The 23968-nt window shown below is 37.3% G+C and overlaps 1 protein-coding gene across 2 annotated transcripts in view; it reads left to right on the forward strand.

Moving 5' to 3' along the window:
* Positions 1-23968, forward strand: part of DLG5 (discs large MAGUK scaffold protein 5) — a 98341-nt gene that overhangs the window by 37571 nt on the left and 36802 nt on the right. For both annotated transcript variants that reach the window (XM_085229046.1, XM_085229045.1), the window contains exons 3-6: positions 12606-12771; positions 16897-17040; positions 17520-17703; positions 22073-22332. In XM_085229046.1, the coding sequence (XP_085085172.1) occupies positions 12606-12771; positions 16897-17040; positions 17520-17703; positions 22073-22332 (754 nt within the window). The remainder of the gene's footprint in view (positions 1-12605; positions 12772-16896; positions 17041-17519; positions 17704-22072; positions 22333-23968) is intronic.

Here is a 23968-nt window from a genome sequence, read left to right on the forward strand (position 1 = left end):
TGGATAGGGAATGTAGGCTTTGAGATACTTAAAGTTCCAGTTTTGTGTCAAGCATCTGTAGAGTTCCTTGACAGCATCAGGCAAGTCATTTGTCTGTTTGTGTGTAGGCATCTGTTGCAGGCATCAAGATGAGCTTTAACTCCAATGTGCAGAAACAAGGTTTTAATGTTGAATGTATGGGAATTGTGAAATGTTAGTCTTATTTTTATCCAATTCAGGATTGTATGTTATTACCCTAAAGAAGGGTAGGATTTGTTTTGTTATGAAGAAATAAGAGCTGAAGATAGGAGAAATTTTTGGGTAACCAGACTTGCGAAAAGACTTCCAAAGAAGGAGGTTATTCTAATGTGAAATACAGTAATTTGGTGGAATAATTAATAAATGGTGCTTGAGATATGAGAGGGTGCAGGTGGTTCTTTCTGGTCCCATATTCCTAATTTTAAGAAGAGACACTTAACTTGTTTTTTTTTCAGCTTTTATAACTTTGTGAGTGCACATACTTTGTAACTGATATTTTACAATTTTGGAAGTAAAGGTTAACAACTGGCATCTAATGAGATTAGAAACTAGTTTTTGCAATCACGGAGTGAACTTTTGTTTTAACAGCTACCACTTAGAGGCCATATATGTGACTTTTTTTGTGTGTGTGTGGAATGGTCTCTTATACAAGTGTGGGATTCCTGTTTCTGAACACTTATTTAGGATTTGGTATTTTGCTTCTGAGACATCCTTTATTACCATATATCAGTCATAACTGAACTCTTTTCAAACTCTTTTGTTCACCTGATATTTGAAAATATTAAAAATTATAATAAATTCTGTCCTGTATGTTTTCCTTCAAGAGTTATCCTTAGAAGTGTATTGTGTATGCAGTGATCCAAGTTATTTATAACCTAAAAATAAAATCACCAGTATTTAATAAAATTTGTGTTCCTAGCATTCTCCATAGTTAAGGGTGTTTTTTTGTTTTTTTCCAGATGGTTAAAGTGAATTGGGTGTTTAATATTAACTACATTAACAGCCAGGAGAGTGCCTTGTTTGAAGGTGACGTTTGCTTTACAGTCTGGTTACAGATTTGTTATTCATGAATATCATTATTTTTTTTTTCTTCTCCAAATCATTTCCTCTCTCACACATCTTGTTCTATGAGGTAAAATATTTTAAGTGTGATCTAATATCTGTAGCAAATTCTCTCTACTTAATAGCCAGTATGTCCTAAAAGACGTGTTTGCAAGTCACTTCAAAGCTGCTGTGAGCTTATTTTAATACTGACAGATTTGTTGAGTGACAAGCCATTGTAACGGAAGATGTTTGCATGCCAACTCTCTAAAGGCTTTTTTTGACTTATTTGAATGCAATCCCAACAAAACTTGAGTTTCTTCATTGTTTCACTATTTAGAAGCATCTTCCACCACTGATCTCCACCAAAACCTGGCTCACTGGAATATATTTTCAAGGGCTGTGTAGGGCAGTGGAAATAAGATTTTTTTCTGTGAAATGAATGTGTCAGTGGAAAAAGGTGAATAGCTCATAGTTTGGAGTCATTGTAAGCTTTGGAATATATTGTGCACAACTATCAATGCCAAACGTGCATATAAAGGAATATTTTATTTTCTCCAGTCACATGTATCTTCTTTATAGGACTATATTTTATGTTTCCTGAGTTCAGAACACTTACCGTTAATATTAAATACACTTTTGTTTCTGATGTGCTTTGCTTCTGTTTGTCATACAATGTGGAAACACATTTGAGCTTTCAGAGAAAATGAGAAAGGAGACTAATCAAACCCAGTTAAATAAGCTGATAATACATCTTAGTGTCTTCCAACTAGGAGATATAATAGAAACTTCCATTCACTGTCTTGATACTCCATAGTTCCTAAAGTAACTAGAGAAGAGGATGTCCCTGTGTTCTATCTTCTTTCCAATCTTAATCATCCTAGCCATTGTTTCAGGTAGTTTCTGCTGCTAGCGTTCTTAATTAAATTATCTTTTTCTGAAATAGTTCCATATGTTACGCAATTGAAGTGATTCTATCAACTGTGCTCTAGCAATTCATGATAGAGAATATTCCAAGTATTTAAATTTGATATTGGCCTGACAAACAATTGAACACGTTCATGGAGGTGAAACCTCTGGCTTAGGTAACTTCCTGACGTTACAATCGCTAGGTGGTGGTAGACAGTTTTGGGTAATTTATTTATTTATTATTATTATTATTTTCTTTTAGAAATTGTTTTTAGTGATAGGTGGATTCCTAATAGGAAAGTTTGTTCTTTAAAATTGTTATATCTGCTTTATCACTGATGTCATTGTTGGAGGTAGTATAAATGCCCTCCACAAACTGTCCGACACCTCTGTATTTTATGTATATTTAATAGAGTAAATAGCTGGGAATCTTGATCCCTAGAAAGTATGAACATTTATGATTAATTATAGTAATATGACATAAATGAACTGTTACATTTATACTTGAACATACTTGATCAGCAGATAGTATTTTGTGTGAGTCTGGCAGATGTGATGCTGAAGTACAAAACTATTTTTTGTATGTCAGTCTGTGAGCTTTGTGATCTGTTGTGCCACAGACCTTTCTCCATTGTTTTATGAATGCGGGAGTAAATTGTTGCTGATTTTTTTTTTTTTTCAGTGGGACTTGAAAATGTCATAATAAGGTAAACACATTATTTACTTGCAGTTGCTTAATGTTAACTTAATTCTGTACATCTCAGATGCTTCCTCATTGAAATATTTTTTTTGTTGTGTAATACTATTGATTGTTTATATATTTTTAGGGCTTTTTAGCAGACTAGCTGTGTCTTGAGAGTTTTGGTAATGAAGGACAACAGATGACTGTAGGAAGGGCTTTCAGTGTGTGGTGTAATGCAGCACTGCAGATTCCTCACAGTTGTTTTCTCTTGCTCCAGTTTGTGTGTTGGACTCTTTCCTGTTGCATGCTCTTTGTATGTGGGTTTTCTGCAGCCAGGCAGGAACTTGGACCCTCTGTGGTAGGACAAGCCTACGGTAACACTCATCAGAGAAGCAGCAGTTCCTACAGAAAGATGAGAAAATGACCTCATCCATCCATTGATTCCTGAATGTGGAACTGATTGTGAAAGAGGAAAAATGTCTGTTTGGGAGGGGGAGGGGGCAAAGGCCCTCTATCAGAGGAAAACTTAAGTGTCTGGCTGTTAGCTTCAAGGTGAGAAAGATGAATTATAAAGATACAGCTGTAAATACACGGAGTGACTTTTTTTTTATTTTACCAAGTTATTGTCTTGATCAATGAGACAATTACTACAGTAGCCTTGTTGTTATGACCATGAAATGCATATGTCCTCTAGGAAGGTAGGGGAGTTTTGACAATTGTGAAATAAATCTTGCAAAACGGTTTTGTCTGATCCCCAGTGACTTTCTAGTTGTTTTGGTTTGTTTTTCTTTTTTTAAATAAATGGTTAACTCTTTTTTTTTCCCCTTTCTTTCTACAGTTAGCTAGATGGCAATAATTAGTCCCTTTGCACTCATTTCCCTACAGTAAACTAAGGTACAGAGTGACTTATATAACACCTGATGTTGCTGGGGTTTTTGTGTTTAGAGTGGGAGGAAATAGGATTTTCCTGGCAAGGATGCCATACAGTAGCAATGTGATTACATGATTAGGTATTAGGTGAGATTCTTGAAACTGAGCCAGGTTTCCTTTCATTGACCACAGCAATTGTTTGAATGTTTTATGCACTTTTCACTGTCCAAAAATAGTTAAGCACAGATGTAGATAGGATTTGGCATCAGCTCATGAAATTGCTCTCCTTTCACGTTGTTGGTACGTATTATAACGATTTTTTTCCTCTAAGTCTTCAGTAGTTGTCATAGTTCTGCTAGGAGAAGAGAGCAAGGAATGATGTAACAAGTACAGTGTTACTGATGTGACTTGCAGAATAGTTCAGGACCACTCTGTCCCATGTACTGCTGTGTCACCCACTTTTTTTGCTTAGATTGCTTGCAGGGAATGGGGGATGCAGGAAGAATGAACTTCCTGCCACCTGTGGATGTGCTGTGTGCATATGGTAGAAGAAGCCACTGAGTAGAAGTTAGGGTGGCGGTCCTGGAGCAGGAACTTCGTAGATGAATCTGTCCTATTTTTTTCTTTTGCCTGTGTATAAATAAAAATAGAGAAACAATTCCTTACACTATACAAGTTCTTCCTTCTCTATCTTCCTTGCCACTCAAAACTTCTTTAGATGATTGTGTTTTCTTTGTTCCCTTAAGTTTCCTTCCTTTTCTTGCTGCTGTGTTAATCAAGTTCATGCTGTATTTGTGAAATGGGTACTGGGGATAGGGAGAGTACTTATGGGAGGAAAAAAAATCAGTGTTGATTCACCAAAGAGATATAAGGTTTCACAATTCTTTCACAATTCCTGCATCCCACTGTTGTGCTTCAGCCCCACCTTCTTTCCCCCCAAAGGATGAAAAATCCTTATTAGCTTGTCATACTCTCTCTGTATTTTGGTATTTTGTTTCTTATCTCTTTCTCTTTGCTAGTTACAAAGATATTTGTGTGTAAACAGAAGCATCCTTCATCTGCCCACTCATTGCGCCCAGCGTTCTCTCTCAGTGGAGCTACAATCCTGCATCTCTGACATCAGAATAATTATTTTTGGAGTGCCTGGTGTGCCAAGCACAAACTAAGTGTCACTTAGGAATGAGATGGAGCCCAGCAACAGCGCTGAATGTGACAGGCACTGGCTGATTACCCCGGTTGACCAGTAATGGTTATGGAGGAGAAGAAAGCACAGAATAAAGAAAGATTTTTTTAAAATAATGTTGATTTGTATGGTGCACTCTGTCACTTTAACACTTATAGTTTTTGGAGATAAATATTCACCAAGCACTGAAGTGAACTTGCATAATGTAATTCTGGATACCCAGTGCCTAATGGCCTCCTGAAGCAGGGAGGTGGCCTAAATGTCCTCTCTAGGAAGAGGAGATGTACTGCTGAGTGACAGAGAAGAGCTGGGAGACACTGTCACTTTAGGAAACAGCAGGGGAAAATTTCAGGTTTGTCCCAGAGGATTCAGGAGAGCTCATCTGAAAAAGTAACCCTGTGTGTAGCCCACCTGAAGTGTCTCAACCAATGAACACAAGCATGAGAAATAAGCAGGAGTTGGAAGCCATTTTGCAATTAGAAAACTATGACCTAATTGCTGTCACAGAAACTTGATGGGACAAATCACGTAGCTGGAATACTATGATTGAGGGCTACAAGGTTTTTAGAAGAGATAGGCAGGGCAGGAGGGGTAGGGAAGTTGCCCTTTATGATAAGAAGCAGATGGATTGCAAAGGGCTGCCTTTAAAAAACGGCTGTGATCAAATTGAGGGTTTGTGGATTGAAATTAAGGACCAGACCAATATCTGGTGGTCATCTGATCAAGGGGGCTGTGAAGGCGCTTAGAGATCTGGAGCACGTTGCCTTTGAAGGATGACAGAGGGGTTGGACTTCTTCAGTCAGTCAGGAGAAGAGAAGGCTCCAGGGATACCTCTTTGTGGTCTCCCAGTGCTTAAAGGGAGCTTACAAGCAGCACAGAGATGACTTCTTATGTGATCTGATAGTGATAGAACAAGCGGGAATGTTTTTAAACAAAAAGAGGGGAGATTTAGGTTAGATGTTCAAGGGAAATTTTTTCTTAAGAGTGGGGCAGGTTACCTAGTGAAGCTGTGGATGCTCTGTCCTTGGATGTGTTCGACACCAAGTTGGATGGTGTATGGGAACTGCTGAATCACAGCCTGAACCTCTGATTGATCACCTGAGGTGAGCAACGAGTCAGCCCTGGGAGCCCAGGTGAAGGCAATTCACCTGTGCTGCTGGAAGGGGTGGAGCCTGGTTCCACCTCTCCTAGACCTATTCAAGAGCTGACTAGCAGTGGGGAAAGGTCTCTTTCTGGATATCCCTCCTTTGGAGTTTTACAGTGAGCTCAGGACAAGGGTAAGCACTCTTATTTATTCTCTTTTTGTTATAATAACCTGCTTAGCCAAACTCTATTGTTTATTTCATAATTAAAACATCTGTATATTCATTGATTATGGAGATGGAGACCTGAGCAGCCTTGTCTGGTGAATGGCTACCTTGCTCAGGGGTTGAAACTCAGTGATCTTTAAGGTCTCTTTCTACACAGGATGTTCTGTGATTCTTTGTCCTCCAACCTCAGATGTTGCTTTTCTGTGAGCTGTTTTTTTTTCCTAAGTTCTCATGTTGGAGGCTCCTTGACAACCAAAGGTATACTGAATTCTGCTCTAGTGCTGAACTGATACAAGGAGAATAATTATCTATTGTTGTTGTTGCCTGGGAGCAGATGACTTAAAAGAGATGGACAGAATAGTGGAAATATTAAGGAATGTGTGTCCTGGACTTCTATTTTTTTTTCTCAATGTAGTATAGTTTTAAGTTTTGAATGGAAGTTTAATTTCAGTCTCTATATTTCTTGCTGTATGGCATGCATTCTAGACAGTATCAGCTTCTGGGCTTTATAGCATTGTCTGTAATCTCTGTGAATTTAATGTCAGAGAGAGAAAGAGATGCTAATTACTTCTAGCTGCTTCAGGAGGGATTGTGGAGTACTTTGTATGAATATCAAATTGCTGGCAACTTACAGAAATGCTGTAAGTACCATGAATCTTGAGTTATTTTGTCTGCCTTCACATACCAGTCTGAATAAAGAACCAAGACCAAAGTTGTTGCATTTTTGAAGTATACTTTTAAAATATTTTAAGTATTTTTGCACTTTGCACATCCCAGAAGATATTGTTTTGAACATGAAAATAAGATAGAAGGCTTGAGTTCTGGTACATTGTCTGCAGATGATAGAAGGTCAGCTAAATACCACTCTACTTATGCGTCAGCATCATACTGCCAAATTTGTTTACAATAATAAGTACTAACACAATGTGTTTGTTAATTTCTGTGCCTGTCTGGATTTACTTCATTTCCTATCTTTTATTTATTTTCTATTCTATTATTTACTTTACTTCCTATTTTTTTCTTTAATATTTTTGAATTTTCTTTCCCTTTTCTTCCAAAGTCAATCTCCTTTATCTCATTCTAAAATAAACAGGTAAGTCATCGTTCTGACCCACGTTCTTTGAAAAAGTCCCTATGAATTGGCTTAAAGGCTTTAAAGACTTCAGATATACAGTGCTTTTGCAACCTCCAGTAAAACACTGTTGACCTAAGTAGCGTGATACCGTGACAGGATTATAGTTCCTGGAACTAAACTTTTTTTTTTTTAACCTACCTTTGTACTATTGCAGAGCATCAAAGTTTTCTTTCAGTATGTTTAAAAAACAAAACAAAACAAAAAAACACTTCTTCCTTTACTTGCTGCACAGTATTTTATTTTACTTTATTTTTTCAAGATATATTTAATAGAAACCCGCAGTTACACTCAGAAATCAGGCAGTGGCTCTGAAGATAGTCTGTGTTATGCTTTTTTATGATGCATTTTTAACAGAATGGTGTTGCATAGTCTTCCATTCTTCAAAAATATACCGGAATACTGATAAAGGTTATTCAGAATGGAAGAGACCCTCCATTTTCCCATATATATCCTTTCCTTCTTTCCATAGCTAGATCTCTGAATTGTTGTGTGCGGCTGAAGGGCCACAGAGGAGGAAATTTAACGGGATCGCTACCAGTATGTTACACTGGAATCCTTTTGTGTATCCCAATGACTGGCTTTGATGATCAACTTCTATTCAAAAGTCATATTCCTGTAAAATTTCAACTCAACAGTCAAGTTAAACCTCTTTTTATAGATCTAAATACTATGTAATTTTCTTGTCCTTTGATCTTAGTACATGTTTTGTTTCCTGGAAACAAAAGTTACGAAATACCCACGCTCCTCGGCAAACTTAGAAGAACTTCACACTTCTTTTTTACTCGGTTCAGTTTATGAATCATATAGGTAATCTTTAATCTCTTTGCCTAATTTTCAGTCTGTTTGCTGTTAACCACCTTCTTTTAAGTAGCAAGCACTTTGAATTGCTTTATTGTATTCTCGCTGACTTTTATAGCATCCATTTCCTGGCAGCTATGGGTTTAAGCGTAGTCATGCATTTTTTTTTGTCACTTCAGAGCCACTCAAGACTTACTCAGTGGATGTGATGCCCTGATTTAAAATAAAATTAAAACACACAAACAGAAAACAGTCGTCACAAAGAAATTAAGAAATTAACTTTACCAATAAATAGTCTCGGAGAAGATGGAGTTGTAGATTTGCTTTTTTTTTTTTTTTTTTTACTTGTGGGATTTTTTGGTTGTGGTGGTTTTTTTGTTTTTTGTTTTTTTTTTGTTTTTTGTTTTGTTTTTTTTTGCATTGCCTCCAAAAAATCTGTTTGAATTAGTTCTTGAACTCTTAATGATTCTGCATAAATTGAGCTTGAAAATCCCTGATCTGACCACAAAATTTTATATGCCTCAGTATCAGCTTTGGCAGCAGACTGCTGAGATACCTGAAGATTCAATCTATAATAATCTGAATGGGAATGCAGTGTGTGTGAATCCACACCTCCTGCACTCTGGACAGCATGTCTGGAGTATGACGTCTTTCCCTACTCCCTGCATCCCTTTATCAGTCTGTGCATTCAGGAAACCATTTTGGTGTCAGTAGTTTTTGGGCTATTAAACAGAATGATGAAATGATGCTTAGAGCTTCCTGTGGGAGAAGCTGTGGCAGCGAGCATCGGTGGAGCCTCAGGTTGGTGTGCAGTGACTGCCCGGCTGCAGTCTGCTCTTTTTGGATGTAGTACTTGAGCCCAGGTTATGATTCTGCTGTGCACTTATTAACCTGGCAAAAGTTAGGTTTGATCATTCCCATCAGGAGCTGCTAGCTACTCAAATGCAGAAGTCCCGACTGTATTTACCTGACTATGATACTTTTCAAACTGATATAATTAGTACTTTTTTCCTTTCCTTGCAATTTCTGAGTACTGGGTTGTAAATTTTCATTCATGTTGATCTTTCCAGTAGAACTGCTCAGCTCTTTCTAAAGTCTTAAGTTTATCTAAGTTGAAAGTTTGTTTTGTGCGCCGGCAGGTTTGTTTAGGGTATTATATTCTGTAGTAAAACAAATACTGGAGTGTTGCACATTCTTTTTCTTGCATGTTACACGATCCTCACTGCTTTCATAACCTATTAGGTTTTTTGTCTGTCAGATGACACTCTTCCACAGTTCAGTATTGTACCTTTCAGTTTCCCTTTCTCTATAGACTGCTGCTATTTTTATTAATGTTTTATTTCACCTACAAGGCAGTTCTGTTCCACTGTCATTTCGAGACCACTTCTAAAGATACATCTGAAGAAATGCATCAGATGATAGACTCTGTTATGTAATCCCATTCCAGAGCACATAAATTACTGAAGGAAAGCAAATACTTTAGCACAGATTTTCCTGCAGCTATAAACAGTGTTCCTGAGCTTGGGGAGAAATCCTATTTGCAACACGTCTTTTGTTTTATTTTTTTTTTTTTTTTTTTTAACATATTCTCTCATGACTTACAGGATCTTAAAGAAATGGTACTCAGGACATCCATGTTGATTTCTTTTTTAAATGGAAGCAGTGAGAAGGATCAGCTGTACATACGCTAGTCTGATTGTTTTCAAGCAAGAATTGGCACGTGTTTATAAAATGACTTGAAAAAGGTTGAAATACAATTACAAGCATTCTGTTAGCTGATGACTGCCTTTTAAATTGGTTAGTACTCATACAAGTGTATTTCTCAAAAAGGAAAATGTGTTATGATTTAAGGTATTTCTGTATTATTTCTTAAAAATAATTGCTCATCCATTGGTACTTGTTTTCCCACCTCAACGTTATACTGATTCAGTGTTGTGGTACATCTTAGTTGAACAAGTTTCCCAGCCCCATTTCTCTTAAAATGTTATTTTTAGTCTGAAAAGTGTGCTGCCCTATCCCGAGTATTGGGAGTGACATGCAAATGAAGCTAACTGTGCAGTAGTGTGTCTATGTGGCTGTATTATCTCTTCAAACATTGATTATTAGGGTAACCATCAAAAATTGTATTTGATAATTACTATGTCAGTGGATCTTTGTGACTTCCATGAAGTCGTATGTTTAAACTGCAGAGGGTGTAATTGCTTCAGCTTCTGTTGTAAATGCTTTTCTTTTATAGAATGGAAGTATGAAGTTTGGCAAAATTTTTTATTTTGATTCAGTTAACGTGTACTCAGGACTTCATACATATACTATGTGAACTAAATTTGAATGTAGTTCCCCCACTGTGGGGCTGTTGTTGGAGGCAGTGGAGTGCTGCCTAGCTGGAGGCTGGCAGCATGTGGCTGGGTACTGCTGGATCCTCAGCATCAAAGAGGAGCTGATATGGAAAAGGAGTTCTGGGGCTTACTAAGCAGGTGGATGAGTTGCACTTGTCAAGACTTGCAGTACATCCATTTTAACAAACCCAGATTATCCGAGGAAGCAAGTAAGTTGTTGTAAGGTGGCATCATTTGGATAATGGAAATTAGCCTTTAGGCTTGTAGATTTTAAGACCAGTTTGAGTGATTAAAATGCAGAAAGGAAGTACTGTTGTGTAAATATGCAGTCAGATGGAAAAAGAATATAAAACTGGAAGCACAGGTCACATTCCTTACATTGCATCAGGATGTCAGATGCAGTAAAAAGCTTTTAGCATACAACTATAAAAACCCCTTTCAAGGAATTGGAGAGTATTGAATTTTTCTAATGAAAGAGAAGTTTACTGAGGCTTTTTGGGATGTCCACAAATTTAACATTATACAATTATTAAAAATGTGAAGTTGTAATTGAGCAAAGATCCATTTTTTGGGCTTGGATTAGAAGGAATATTGTTTTTTATATCTCTTAAATCTTCACTGGTATTATATGTTGACAGCATCATCATTGTACTTTACATGCAAAAATACTTTTTTTAATGTAAATATAAAAAGCAACAGGTTAATGAAAAATAACTGTTTCTGGTAATAAGGTTAATGACTTCACATTTGTACAGGAACTTCTTTCCTAAGGCTAGATAGCTTGATTTTATTTGAATAGTCTTGCCTTGTGTGTGGTGTAGCTTGGGGATTGAATTTACCCAAGACTGTGCACTCTGTCAGTTCCTGAATTAGGAACTATATTTGTCTACTTTTTCACTTGTTGATGAAACTACCTTCCTCATTAACATGTCTATACTTTTCCAAATGGACATGCATTTTGATTTTTCCATTTATTATTTCCTGTTTATTCATTACAATGTGAGCCTAGAATAGTGCATGCTGCTTCTGAATAATCTTTCATTAAAAATTATGTTGAATAGTTCTTGTTTTAGGAAATAAAAGAAATACAGTTGTATTTTATTAGTGTGAGATCCCTAGCCTTCATGGAAGAGGTTACTCTTGAATGAAGGAGTAGCAGGAGAAAAACCTAAATGTAGGCTCTGTTGAAAGTTCTTTAGAGCGATGTGAGTCCATGTCTTGTATCTTTCTACAGAATGTGGAATGTTCCTGCAATTTTTAACTATCGAAGCATTTGTATGCATTATTCTAGCTATGCAATAGTTAGAATAAAAGAAAAGTCTGTGCTCAGAAATTCTTGTTACACAATTATATTAACAGCTGAAGGGAATAGGAACAGGGATCCTATTATACTGGATGCTCTGTGTATGTTAGCCCTAGTCCTGAAGTTAGTTTGCTGTGGAAACTTAAGAACAGGAAGTTCTAGTTAAAAACTGGAGGGAATTTTTGCATTTTGTGGATGAATCTGTTTGTATTGATATGAGATACCAAAGAGACAGTGGGGCATTAATGTTTATCTCTGATGAACATGATGGTGATAGTGATGAGATCCTGCATGTACTGTCCAGTTGCAGTAACTGTAACGTGCTCACTTTAACCAGTGTTATTAAAAGTGAAGCCTGGCTCTCCCAATTTGCTGCCAAGTCAAATCTTTGCATGCATGACTGATAAGTTGCAGTGTGTGAAAACAGAATTTTCCTGGGGAAAAAAAAAAAGTCAAGCTAGCTGTAGTATATCTATGAAGTATATCTATAAGATTAAAGGATCAGGAGAGGAGTCCCTCTGCTGTAACAGTTTGTCTACTGTCACTGAGGTAAGTTGATATAAGTGTATTTTTTCTTCTTTATATATATTTTTTTCTTTAAGCATGGAACCTGATACTTCACTGGAAATGACCTTTTATGTAAGACTTTTTTGTCACTGTTGTTTGAGGTCTTTGCAGTTACGGGTCCGAAGATGTCTTGCCTTTTTTCTAGGCAAACCCTATGGGTAATTCTTCCTAGTTTGCCCATCAGTTGTCACCTCTTGGATGATAGTTTGTAGCAAGGGACCTACTCATTACTTGCAACACGAATGAGGCCGGTCTGCTAATGTAAAGTCTGACTGAATTGAGTTTTTCTTGTGTCAACTCACTGATGAAAACTTGAATTATTTGTTTTTGAACAAGAATCTGTTTAAAAAAAAAAAAAAATAGTTGTTTTTTTTTTTTTTTAAATTAGTATTATTTCAGTGAAGTGTTCTTTTGAGGAATTCTCTGACTGTCAGTTCATTGTCTCTTGGTCAGGTACAACTGGTAAAGCATCATCTCCACCACCTGTATCAGACACAAGACAGATGAGTGAGAAGCTGGAGACAATATTATTTCAGCTCCGACAGGTAACTCGGGAGAGGGATGAGCTGCGCAAGCGACTTGCACTTTCATCTCCTGGATCAACTTTTGATGACTGCAGGTAAATAAAAAAAAAAAAAAAAAAAGTGGACATTTCAACTTAGTCTTCATTAACTTTCAAGTATCTTGTTTCTTGCTTGTAAAGTAGTAATAATATTGCAGTGTGTTTATGTTGCTTTTGAGGTACATACAATGTGGTGACGTATATGTAGAGTGACCACATAGAGGTTTCAGAGCTGCATGTGGAATGCACGTTCCTGCTTTTTACAGCAATTTTGGTGTGGGATTGAGGGGAATAGGACTTGAATCAATCTTGAGAGAAGAAAACAAGCTAGTTGCTAGTTACGGGAGGAGGTGGAAGACAGTGGCTGAAGTGTTTGCTGCTTTGAAGTGGTGATTAATTGAAATTTTGTCCATAGGAGAGGTCTCAAGATTCAAGCCAGTGAACTGAAGATGAGAGAATCTGTGTGCTTTATTATTTACTCCTTAGCTGACTGTTCCAGCCTTCTCATCCTGAGGTTGTTGGAAAGACTACTTCAGGGATGGGGGAGCTTTGTGTTCTATCTTGAGGGTCTGTAAGTGTTGCGGTGATGAGAGAAAAAGGTTGTCAAATATCAACATCTTTGACAGAGCTTTGGTTTATTTCTTACTCGAACAGAGATTCTTCTTATGTGAAGCCACTAGAGCTTAGGCATTGAGGATTTTACAGCTTAAAGTTGTTCTTTATAATCCCGGATACTATTAATGAAGTTCTGATGAGCTGTGCTCTAGCTTGCCCTAGTTTTCTCTTTAATTGTCAAATCAATCTTTTGCTAATGCTAAGATTTGTATGTTGCAGGAAATATAAAAGTTTACAGCTTAAAGAAAACTCATAAAAATAAACATTATTTTTGGACAGTGTTTGGATGGTTTATATAAAATGGAGGATGCTGCCTTCCAAAAAATTAAATATTTGATGGCCGGAAAATGAACAAAGGTTACTAGCTGACTTTTTTTTTCCCTTTAGTAAAATAAAAAATCATTACTCTCATATAGATATGCTACTTTGCTTTATGAAAACTTGATGGTATTTTGTACTTTCTTCATACAAAAAACATCGTTAGCTTTCTAGTAGTCAAAGCACCAACACTGCCACTCTGAGTTGTGAAATGTGAAAGACCACCATTTAGGTGGTGATTTTTGCAGCCCTAAAAGACATTGTACTATCACAGTGGTTCTCTCAAACACAGGTGCTACAGAGGCAAATCTCAGCAAATCATGGTGGCATGCTTAGAAATAGCTGTGGCTGGCAAAATGTTTGTAGGCTGGGTTGTGCTGGCTGAGAAGGAAGGTAGTTGCAAAATTGAGAGCTGTTTTTCAAATCTAGTTATGTCCTAGAGTAATGGAAGAGGAACCACAGAATTGGATTGTGATGAGCTAAATCAGAGTAGCATGTGTTACTCTGTTGGACAGGAGTAGGATTGCTCATGCTGTGCTTGAGTCACATGTGAATGACTGTATGCATACATGTGTTTTAGTACTAAAGCAGAGCTTTGACCAAATTACTTATTGTGGTCAAGTGCACTCTGTATATGTAGTTCTCTTGATAGTAATGCCTCCTATGTAGATTCATGGAAACTACAATGGATACGGAGCACAATAAAGCAAATTATCAGCTACAAAACACTCTTTTTCAACACTATTAGCTATGCATTTTCACCAGCAATGAACAAAAGCCTGCATGCTGCACTCATAAAAATCTGCACCATTGGAAGTGACCCACTGTCACTGCTGTTGAAATGTGCCACTGATGGCCTCACTGTGCTCACATCCAATGTTTGGTCTCCAGAAACATTCAGCAAGTGTCAATGAATGTCAAAGGATGCTTTTTATTCTGCATGGAGGAATTCAATGACACACCTTTGCTTCATTCACACTTCCACATCAAGTGCTATTCTGTCAGACTGTCCATCTGTTGCCATCTGTCACAAATGTAGTGGAATATTGATGGGAAGGTTCAGCCTTTACTGCCATACCATCAACATCCACCTCTGACATTGTGGTCCAACATAATAAAATATGAGGCATGACTTTCAGAGCAACACTTCTATTCTGTCTGGCAATTGACCAACACAGATAATGTCTAGAAAGTGTATCCAGTGTATTTGATGCATTTATGTTAGAAAATAATTCATAAATCATAAAGTTTAAAACCTGGATTTAGCAGGATTATGCTTCCTTGCTTTTTCACCACTGTATTTTCTACTTTCAAAATGAAGTTTCTTGCAGCTGTCTGTGCGTCTTCTCCTGGGTCCTGTACCTCTAACAAACAATTGAAGGAAAAAAAAAAAAGAGAAAAATTAATTGATGTCTAATTTGTTCAATCTCATATCACATTTAATCCACTGTTGCACAGATTGCCCTGTCTCCTTTTCTTGCCACCATACTCTCTCCAAAATGGCTGTAAGCTCTGCTTTAGAAGTAACCAGAACTCTTTTAGCTTCATACAAGAACAGCAGCTTGGATTCTGGAACTGAAATTCATCTGGCAGCTGAACTGAAGTAAAAATGGTTCTGCATGGCTGCAGTGCTGAGAGTCATAAGAAAACACATAGCAGTCACATCTGACTCACAGGTGCTTAGCATATGTCTGCAAGGTGTGAAGGTACTTTTTAGAAACTTGGTTGTATTTGAGCTGCTCAGTAATAAGGTCTTGAAATTCCTCTTTTGCCCCTTTCTCCAGGAAGAAGGGGGGAAAAAAGAACCTGTCAATTCTTTCTTTTACTGACATACTTCAGTAACAATTAAAATACAAATTCATATAAAGAAACTCAATTTTCAAGACAAGTCTTCAGGAATGTCTTTTTTCTATTATATTGTTTTTTAATTCACTATCTGTTTCTGGGTATAGAAAGAAATACTTCATTCATACAGTCTTACAAGTATATTACCATAACTACTGTAGTGTTAGTTTCCCTTTTAAAATATAATTCTAATTAGCAGTAGTAGAACTCTATTTGAGATGTTTGCACCATTGACAGAATCACTGAAAATCCAAGTATTGATTTAAATTAGACTTCAGAGTGAGGTTTTTGAAAGTTGACACTATCTGTCCAACAGTCATTAAAAATGACAACATTAAGTGAAACACATTTAATTCTTAGGTTTAAGTTAAGCAGCTTTAAGCTTACTGAGACCCGTTAACATAAACTCATATTAAGTTAATCAAATCCACTTCCCTGCAAAATATTTCATTGGAAGAAGTTTCTCCAAGAAATAACTGTTGAGTCTCTCTCAAAGCTATGGTTAGAGCTTGTTTGGCATCTCTAGCATGAATTACATGTATATTTCATGTATTGTTGAACTCTAAAAATATCGCGCAGGTAAATATAAATGTCAGCCTACACTGAGAAACAAACAACACTGCTGCCAGTAGCTTCCTGCACTCTAGCTCATCTACAGGAAACAAAAAGTCTGCACTGTCAAGGCGGTATATTCTACGCTGCTCTTCCAAGGGCCTACATTTTAGCAAGAAAAAGATGCGTGTGCACTAAGGGAACCGTATTGCTGACCAGAAGTCAGGAAAAAAAACAAACTGAAAACAAAGCAGTCCATTCAAATCCATGTAGTTACTGATACTTGTGTAAGTAAGATCACAACAGCTTAATGTTGAACTGCATCACAAAATCCAGACAAGTGTCAGTTACTGCTTTGAAAACATTGGTTGAAAGGCTAAGTGAACTGGGTCTGTTTAGCCTTGAGAAAAGAAGACTGAGAGAGGATCTGATCCAAATCTATAAATATCTAAGGTGTGGGGGGCAGAGTGGCAAGGCTAGACTCTTCTCAGCAGTGTGTGGAGACAGGACAAGGGGAAATGGCCAGAGACTGCAGCATAGGAAGTTCTGCACAAATGTGTGCAAGAACAACTTTATGGTGAGGGTGATGGAGCACTGGAGCGGGCTGCTCAGGGAGGTTGTGGAGTCTCCTCCTCTGGAGATGTTCAAGACCCACCTGGACACCTACTTGTGCGACCTGGTGTAGGGAACCTGCTTTGGCAGGGGGGTTGGACTCGATCTCTGGAGGTTCCGTCCAACCCCTTCGATTCTATGATTCTGTGGTTCAAATAGTATACGAATTTTAAAATGCAGCAAAGGCCTCAGCTGTGTGGTAATATTTATTTAACTTCAAAAATACTTTTTCCTTTCTAGGCCTAGTCCAAAACCTAATCATGACTATGAAAGACTGAAGATTCAGTGCATGAAGGCCATGTCAGACCTACAATCCTTGCAGAATCAACATACTAAGACATTAAAAAGGTGTGAAGAAGCAGCAAAAGAGGCTGATTTTTATCAGTAAGTATTAGTAAAGCTGTAAGAAGCAATTTACCAACTAGAATTAAATTGTACCATATTAAATTATGGTAAATAAATGATTTCTTGCTCTGTTATTCCACTCTAATTGCAAGATTAATGTTTGCGTACATCTGATAAAAATAATTCAGGACTATTTGAAATGATAAAAATATGGACTATCTGTTTTATTTTGGAGGTAGAAATCCCTGATAGCTTGGGGAGATGTAGACAAAGAAAGCCTGGTTGTTGACTTGCAATTACAATCCAATAGTCAGGTTTGAGAGCAGAAGGTAATTGGAGAGAAAATGTAGTTTGCTATTTTTATGTTCTTCTCTGATTTTTCTGGTTCTTGTAATTCTCAAATTTGAAGAATTGAGTTAGTTTGATCTGCTTTCTAGGTAGCGAGCTCTTACTTGAAACTAGTTAGAACACTGTGGGCAAATTTATCTCCCCATGTGTGTTTTTCTGTGCCACAACAGCACATTGCACAGTCGACTGCTGAGTGACCAGTCACAGCTAAAGGAGGACATGGATACCCTGAAGAGGAAAAACACGCAGTTGGTGAGAGAACATAATCATCTCCAGCAGTCGTGTGAGGAAATGAAAAGGCTTCACGATGAGGATCAGAAAGAGATAACAGACCTACGCAGCCAGCAGCAGCAGGTAAGTTACAGCTTGTAATGTGTGTGCTAGAAGAATACATTAATTTTTTTTCTTTGACAAATAAGTCTAGAAAAATAAACATGTAGCATTGCTACATTTTATGTCTCGTGAGTCTAAAAAAAAAAGCCATACCTGTTACTAGGGATGAATGTGAATTTGAATTAAATTTTTTCTATACCTAGCTGGAGAAAGAACAGGGGATATAGAATATTAAGTAGCATGAAGAGATTTTGATGCAGAGAAGAAAAGAGTTTGCATGATGAAGATCATATGTAATGTGATATTTTTAAGTTGATAGGGGAGGCATCAAAGACCTAGTTTGAAGTTGCAAAGTGATTGAAAAAGGGCTATGGTATTGGATTAATGTATGGGACACGACTAGTTTTAAACTTGGATGCTGTGCTTTTTTTTTGTTCAGTTTTTTTTTTGCTATGTGTCACACAAAAAAAAAGAGTGACATTTTTCTTTACTGACAAATTTTAAGGGAAGTAGCGAAGATTGGTTATTTAGATTCTCAGATGCTATTGCGTTAGGACAAAGCTATAGGTCAATTAATGTCCTTGAGAGCAGCCCTGTGTAGAAGGGTCTAGGAGTCTTGATAGAAGAAAAACTTAACATGAACCAGCAGTGTGCTCTTGCGGCTTGGAAGGCAAATGTTATCCTGGGCTCCATCAGAAGAGGGGTGGCCAGCAGGGACAAAGAGGTGATTGTTCCTCTCTACTCTGCTCTTGTGAGGCCCCATCTGGAGTACTGTGTCCAGGTCTGGAGCCCCCAGTACAAGAAAGACAGAGAGCTGTTGGAGCAGGTCCAGAGGAGAGCCACAAAAATGATCAGCAGGCTGGAGCACATCACCTATGAAGACAGGCTGAGGGAGCTGGGCTTGTTCAGCTTGGAGAAGATAAGGCTGCAATGGGACCTAATTGCAGCCTTTCAGTGCCTAAAGGGAGCCTACAAACAGGAGGGGAGTCAACTCTTTGAAAGAATAGATAACAGCAGAGCAAGGGGAAATGGTTTTAAGTTGAGGGAGGGGAGATTTAAGTTGGATGTCAGGGGGAAGTTTTTTACTATGAGAGTGGTGAGGTGCTGGAACAGGCTGCCCAGAGAGGTTGTGGATGCCCTGTCCCTAAAGGTGTTCAAGGCCAGATTGATGGGGCCCTGGGCAGCCTGGTCTAGTATTAAACGTGGAGGTTGGTGGCCCTGCCTGTGGCAGGGGAGTTAGAGATTCATTATCCTTGAGGTCCCTTCCAACCCTGGCCATGCTATGATTCTGTAATGTTTATGAACTTGAAACAAAAAACTCTCAACAGCAAAGTTGCTTGTGTATTCTGAAGAAGGAAAGCTAAGGGGAGTAGTCATTAGTGACTGATGCTGTCAGGTCCATGGTTCTCAACCAGAATAGTTAAAATAGTTACACTAACATTTGGAACAGCTAAATAGAATATCCTATTTGAGTGTGTGTAAATTCTGATTCACAGGACAAACTTACAAGTCAAACATTAGAAGTAAAACCTTTGTAAACAAAAATAATCATTTGCTAGGGTAGGAGGTGCAAAGGTCAAAACAAGCTTTCTGTGCTGAGTAGTGCCTTAGGAGATATTTGAGGGCTAATGCAAAGAGGAATGACGATCTGCATTTCCTTGTGGCCCAATCCTCTCAGGTTTTCATCTTTAGAGTTCTGTTGTGGTTTGGTGAATTGATCAGAATGTGGATTATGTTCTGTGCAGCAAGAATAGTTTGCTGTGTTAACCTGGGCAAATGGAGTAATTGTTCTGTGCATCAGCTTGTCAGGCTGTAAAGCAGAGGTGTGAAACCTCCAAGAGAAGGTTGTTGTGTTTTCAGATTGTCTAAATCTGAAACTGTCTGTCAGCACAAAGGGAGGTTGAAGCATCATTTTAAACATTTATTTAAAGAAATTCAGTCTCATGTCAACAACATCATGATTAAAACTTTAAAGTATGTGTGTTACTCTCAATGAGAAAGCTGTGTAGCTCCATTTCTCAGCATGTCAAAGTGAATCATGTTGTCTTGAAGGGGTGCCAAGATCCTTATCTTGTCGGTGTCATTTCTCATCTGTATTAGTCTAATTCTATTTTTGTTGTTAACTCTGACGTCTTGTTTCATCTTCAGGCTGTATCAAAACAGCATCTCATTGGCCTTGGAGAGCACAAACTTTTGATTGAATTACTCCTAGTTTGTCATTGATTTGCTGTTTAGGAGCTGCTCAGCTTATGTTCCTGCTGCTCACACTGTTTCTTGTAGTTGTCTTCCTTGGTCCAGCTGGGACTATTTACTTTTTCTCACACTGGGATTTTGAATAGGAGACCTTCTTATTGCTCTGTTTCCTGCTTATAGCATTTCTTTCTGCCTCTGTGAAATCTCTTTTAGCAAGTTTGTGCTTACTTCCATCAAACTTCTGGTATAGCTGTCCTTCTTGAATTGTTTAGTGTGTTTTTGACAAAAAGACAATGCATGTATGCTTTAGGCAGTGAGAAGAGGCTTGTTTCTGTTTGGATTCTCAAGAACTTCATTCTCAAACTTTTTTTGGGAACTAATCATCAGGAAAGGAGTACTCACGAGTACAATGTAAATTAACATATACTTACACTTTACATATGCTTACATTTTATTATACAGAATAATAGTGTGTTCTTGAATAAGAAGCAATATTGGCATATTTATCTTCTCTAAATGGTTCACTGACTCATGCTAGCTAACAATGCCTCCAGCTCTGTGTGGCTTGTGCTACTGAAACTGACGAGAGCATGTCTGTGTGTGTGGAATTCCCTAAAGCTCAGTTCTGTTCCTGGATTGCTTTGTGAACACTTAGTTAAAGGAGACCAGCATCAGGCTAATGAATGTTACCTCTTCTCTTGTCTGTGCACAGAAGTGTTTTTCTGACAGTAAAAACAGGTCTGTGCTACCTGTGGGCAGTGAGCAGGGCACACCAAGTGGGCAGGCTGCACAGTGGCAACTGTTTCTGCTCTGCAGATGTCCCAGCTACTGTATCCTTGCTCTGAATGTAAGAAAAAAATGAAGAGCCAAAGGTACCTGGAAGTGACAGTGATCTGGTATCTATGTACATGGCAGGGAAAATCATTTCCAACTTTGTATTGAAATTATGCTAACACAGCTCTGGAGCAGATGGCTAAAAAACCAAGTCTGGTAGTTGAAATGTGTTTGATTTAGTGTGGAGTGGTTGTTATGTGTTTGTTTTGAACTTTTGATAGAACTCATATTTTCAGACATTAAAGGACATAGATTTATGGGCTAATGTTAGGATTATGTAAACTCCTGACACCTCTATTTATCAAGCCACCCTATTTCTTCCTACTACTCCATCAAATCTAGATTTCAATTTAAATTACAGAAAGAGGAGAAAACCAGTATGGCATGTAAAAAATAAAAATAAAAAAAAAATCCTCATTTTGTGCACATTTTTTGCCCTTTGATATTAAAAGGACTAGATTTTCTGAAGTTCAAGAGTTTGTTGTTGTTGCAAGTCATTTATAATAAACGTTGCCATTTACAGCACAATTCTTTGTTCAATGGAAATTAATTTAAAACTAATTTTCTGGTCAGAATTTGCATGTTAAAGTGGATTTTGTGTCCCTATTAATATTGTTTGAATAGCTTTTCAAGCATGAATGTTTGTAGGCAGTTTTCAGATTAAGTATTGTATAAATACTAGAATAAATGCCTATATGTGTCTAATTTAGATTTCATTCTCTTCGAGTTTTAAATGAGTTGTTCCCTGAGCATAGAGGTAGTCTGTCATGAGTGCCACCTCTTGGTCATTTCCTAAATTGCAACCGTTATCTTGGTCGTCAAATAGCAATTAACCTCGTTCTGAAACTTTAAAAAAAAAAAAAAAAGTTTAAAAACAATGTGGGTTTACTATTCGCTGATAGCAATTACAATTAGAGAGTTTCACTAACTTGTGATAAAGCAGATTTTTTTTTCAGTTAACATTAAGCAGATGATGTAGTGATGGTTAGAGTAGCAGTAACGCTAAAGTGGGGGCTCTATTCTTTCTTAATCACTGAAAAGAACAGTTATTAAAATTGCAGAGTGTATTTTTGTTTTATCATTATTGATAAAAGTATTGGGCTGATTAAAAATAAGGTTTATTTCTGATACTGTCGGTTTTTAGGAGTCTCAAGATTATTTTAATACAGAGATTTCATCAGTACATTGGCGAAGTGTTGCTTAAATAAAGACTTCTTTTGCTGTGGAGACAGTAATTTTAAAATTACTAAAATTTTACTCTTACGAAGTAAGAGTAGATGATCTTCATATGCCTAATGAGATGTGAAAAAGCATGCATTTCTCTCTACATGCAAGACTTAAAGTTTCTCTTTTTTTTTTTTAGGTTATGAAGCAAAATGGGTCATCAGAGATATTAAATAAGCTCTACGATACAGCAATGGACAAGCTAGAGGGTGTGAAGAAGGATTATGATGCCTTAAGAAAGCGTTACAATGAGAAGATAGCAAGTCACAATACAGATCTCAGTCGCCTAGAGCAGGCTGAGGAGGAGAACAGACGTCTTCAGAAACAGATTGACATGCTAATGAAGCAAAGGGACACAGCAATACATTTTCAACAGCAATATTCGTCCTCTCTCAGAAGGTATAGTTTTTTTTTCATATCTTTTTTTCATATTTGGATATGCTGTGGAGGCAGTAACAATCTTAACATTGCATCTTATTTTCACTGCGGAAGAAATTCTAGTATTTTCTCTTGGTGATATGTGTAAGCTTGTATAAAAGAATTTCTAGAACAGCATAGAAGATATGAAGGGGATGTTATTTGGAAAAAAGTATATTTAATTTCCAAAAGATGCTTAGCTAGTGAAGATATTCTCAAGTTAACTGTTTGTGACATAAGACTTTCAGACCACGGGGGACTCTTGAGACAGAGCTTAAGCCTTGCAGCAGAATTCACTGGAGGCATCTGTGTGTCTCAGCCCAGTGGGAAGATGTTGTGATTGAGAGCAGCACAGATGCCGAAGCAGAAGGACACAAACAGTATCACACCATACTTAACTTCTCTCTGCTCCAGCTTGATATTAGGCCTGTGGTCTTGGCTAACAGTCATTAAGAATCTAAAGAACATCTGTAGATGTGGAGAATGTTTTCACTGCCAATCTGCCACAGGCCAAATCCAAGAAAGTGTTGTTTACCACTTTTGTAGACAGATTGTATTTAAAAATATTGAATTGAGCATAGATGCTATACATGTGCATAGCATGTATGCAATTCTAATCTTTCTAATAAGTTAGAAGATATAGTAAGATAAAAGAAGTCGTTGTGTAACTTAGACTGGCATGGATTCTGGAAAGTGAGAAAAAGTCTTACATATGTACTGCAGGAAACACCAGAACCATGGTGGAGCTCAACCTATTTGTATTATGACTGTGGCTTAGGTGTTTTTTCTTCAGAAAAAAAGTTAGTTTGATGTTGAGCAAAGGTCAGTTTTAGGAATTTCAGGCTTGATATCCTTATTCCTATGAACCAATGATTCAATTGAGTTAATAAGGTTGGACTTAAAGAATTTATACCTTTTAGTTATCTTTGGATCTGGACTTCTTTTTACTGGTTGCTAGTTACAGAAATTCAGGCTTTACTGTCTTATTCTTTATATCATTTTTGCATAATCAAAACTGCATTTGTTTGGCTGAGCAAAAATTTTTAATATGTGTTTCAGGTGTATGTACTTTTCAGAAAATCAGACTCAATAAGCTTTCATTTTAAAGATGAGTGGATCATAAATTGCAGTACTACCATTTTCTTTTATTAATGCCAACTGTAAATCAATTTTGTTTAATGAGAGCAGAAAGAGCAAGACTTAAATGGTGTCCCAAATCTCATTTTGAGTGAGTCTTTGGCCTTAAAGAATATCATGACAGTTTCAGCCTTTTATTTTTCTTGCATCTGTGAAATTGTCTCAATAATGGCATAGAAAGCTCTATCTGGTGAATTTAGCTGATGAATGATGATGCAGGTAAAACTGCAGGTGGAACTGTCTGTCTAATTCCAATGTGCCAAACCTCACTTTTGATGTCCCTCTTCATTTTGAATGAGAGCTGTGGTACTCAGATCTGCCCACAGTTTGCAATTGTGTTTAAGACAAAACAGAGCACCTTGGTTGCTACTTAGAAAGGTATGCTTACTGCTGCAAAATCCCAGTACTTATATCCCATTCAAGTTACGAAGTCCAGTTGCAGTTGGATTTTTCCCTATGGAAGGCATCTATGAGAATTTGA

This window comes from Meleagris gallopavo, chromosome 8, assembly GCF_905368555.1.
Source record: "Meleagris gallopavo chromosome 8, MGAL_WU_HG_1.1, whole genome shotgun sequence".
Taxonomy (NCBI): domain Eukaryota; kingdom Metazoa; phylum Chordata; class Aves; order Galliformes; family Phasianidae; genus Meleagris; species Meleagris gallopavo.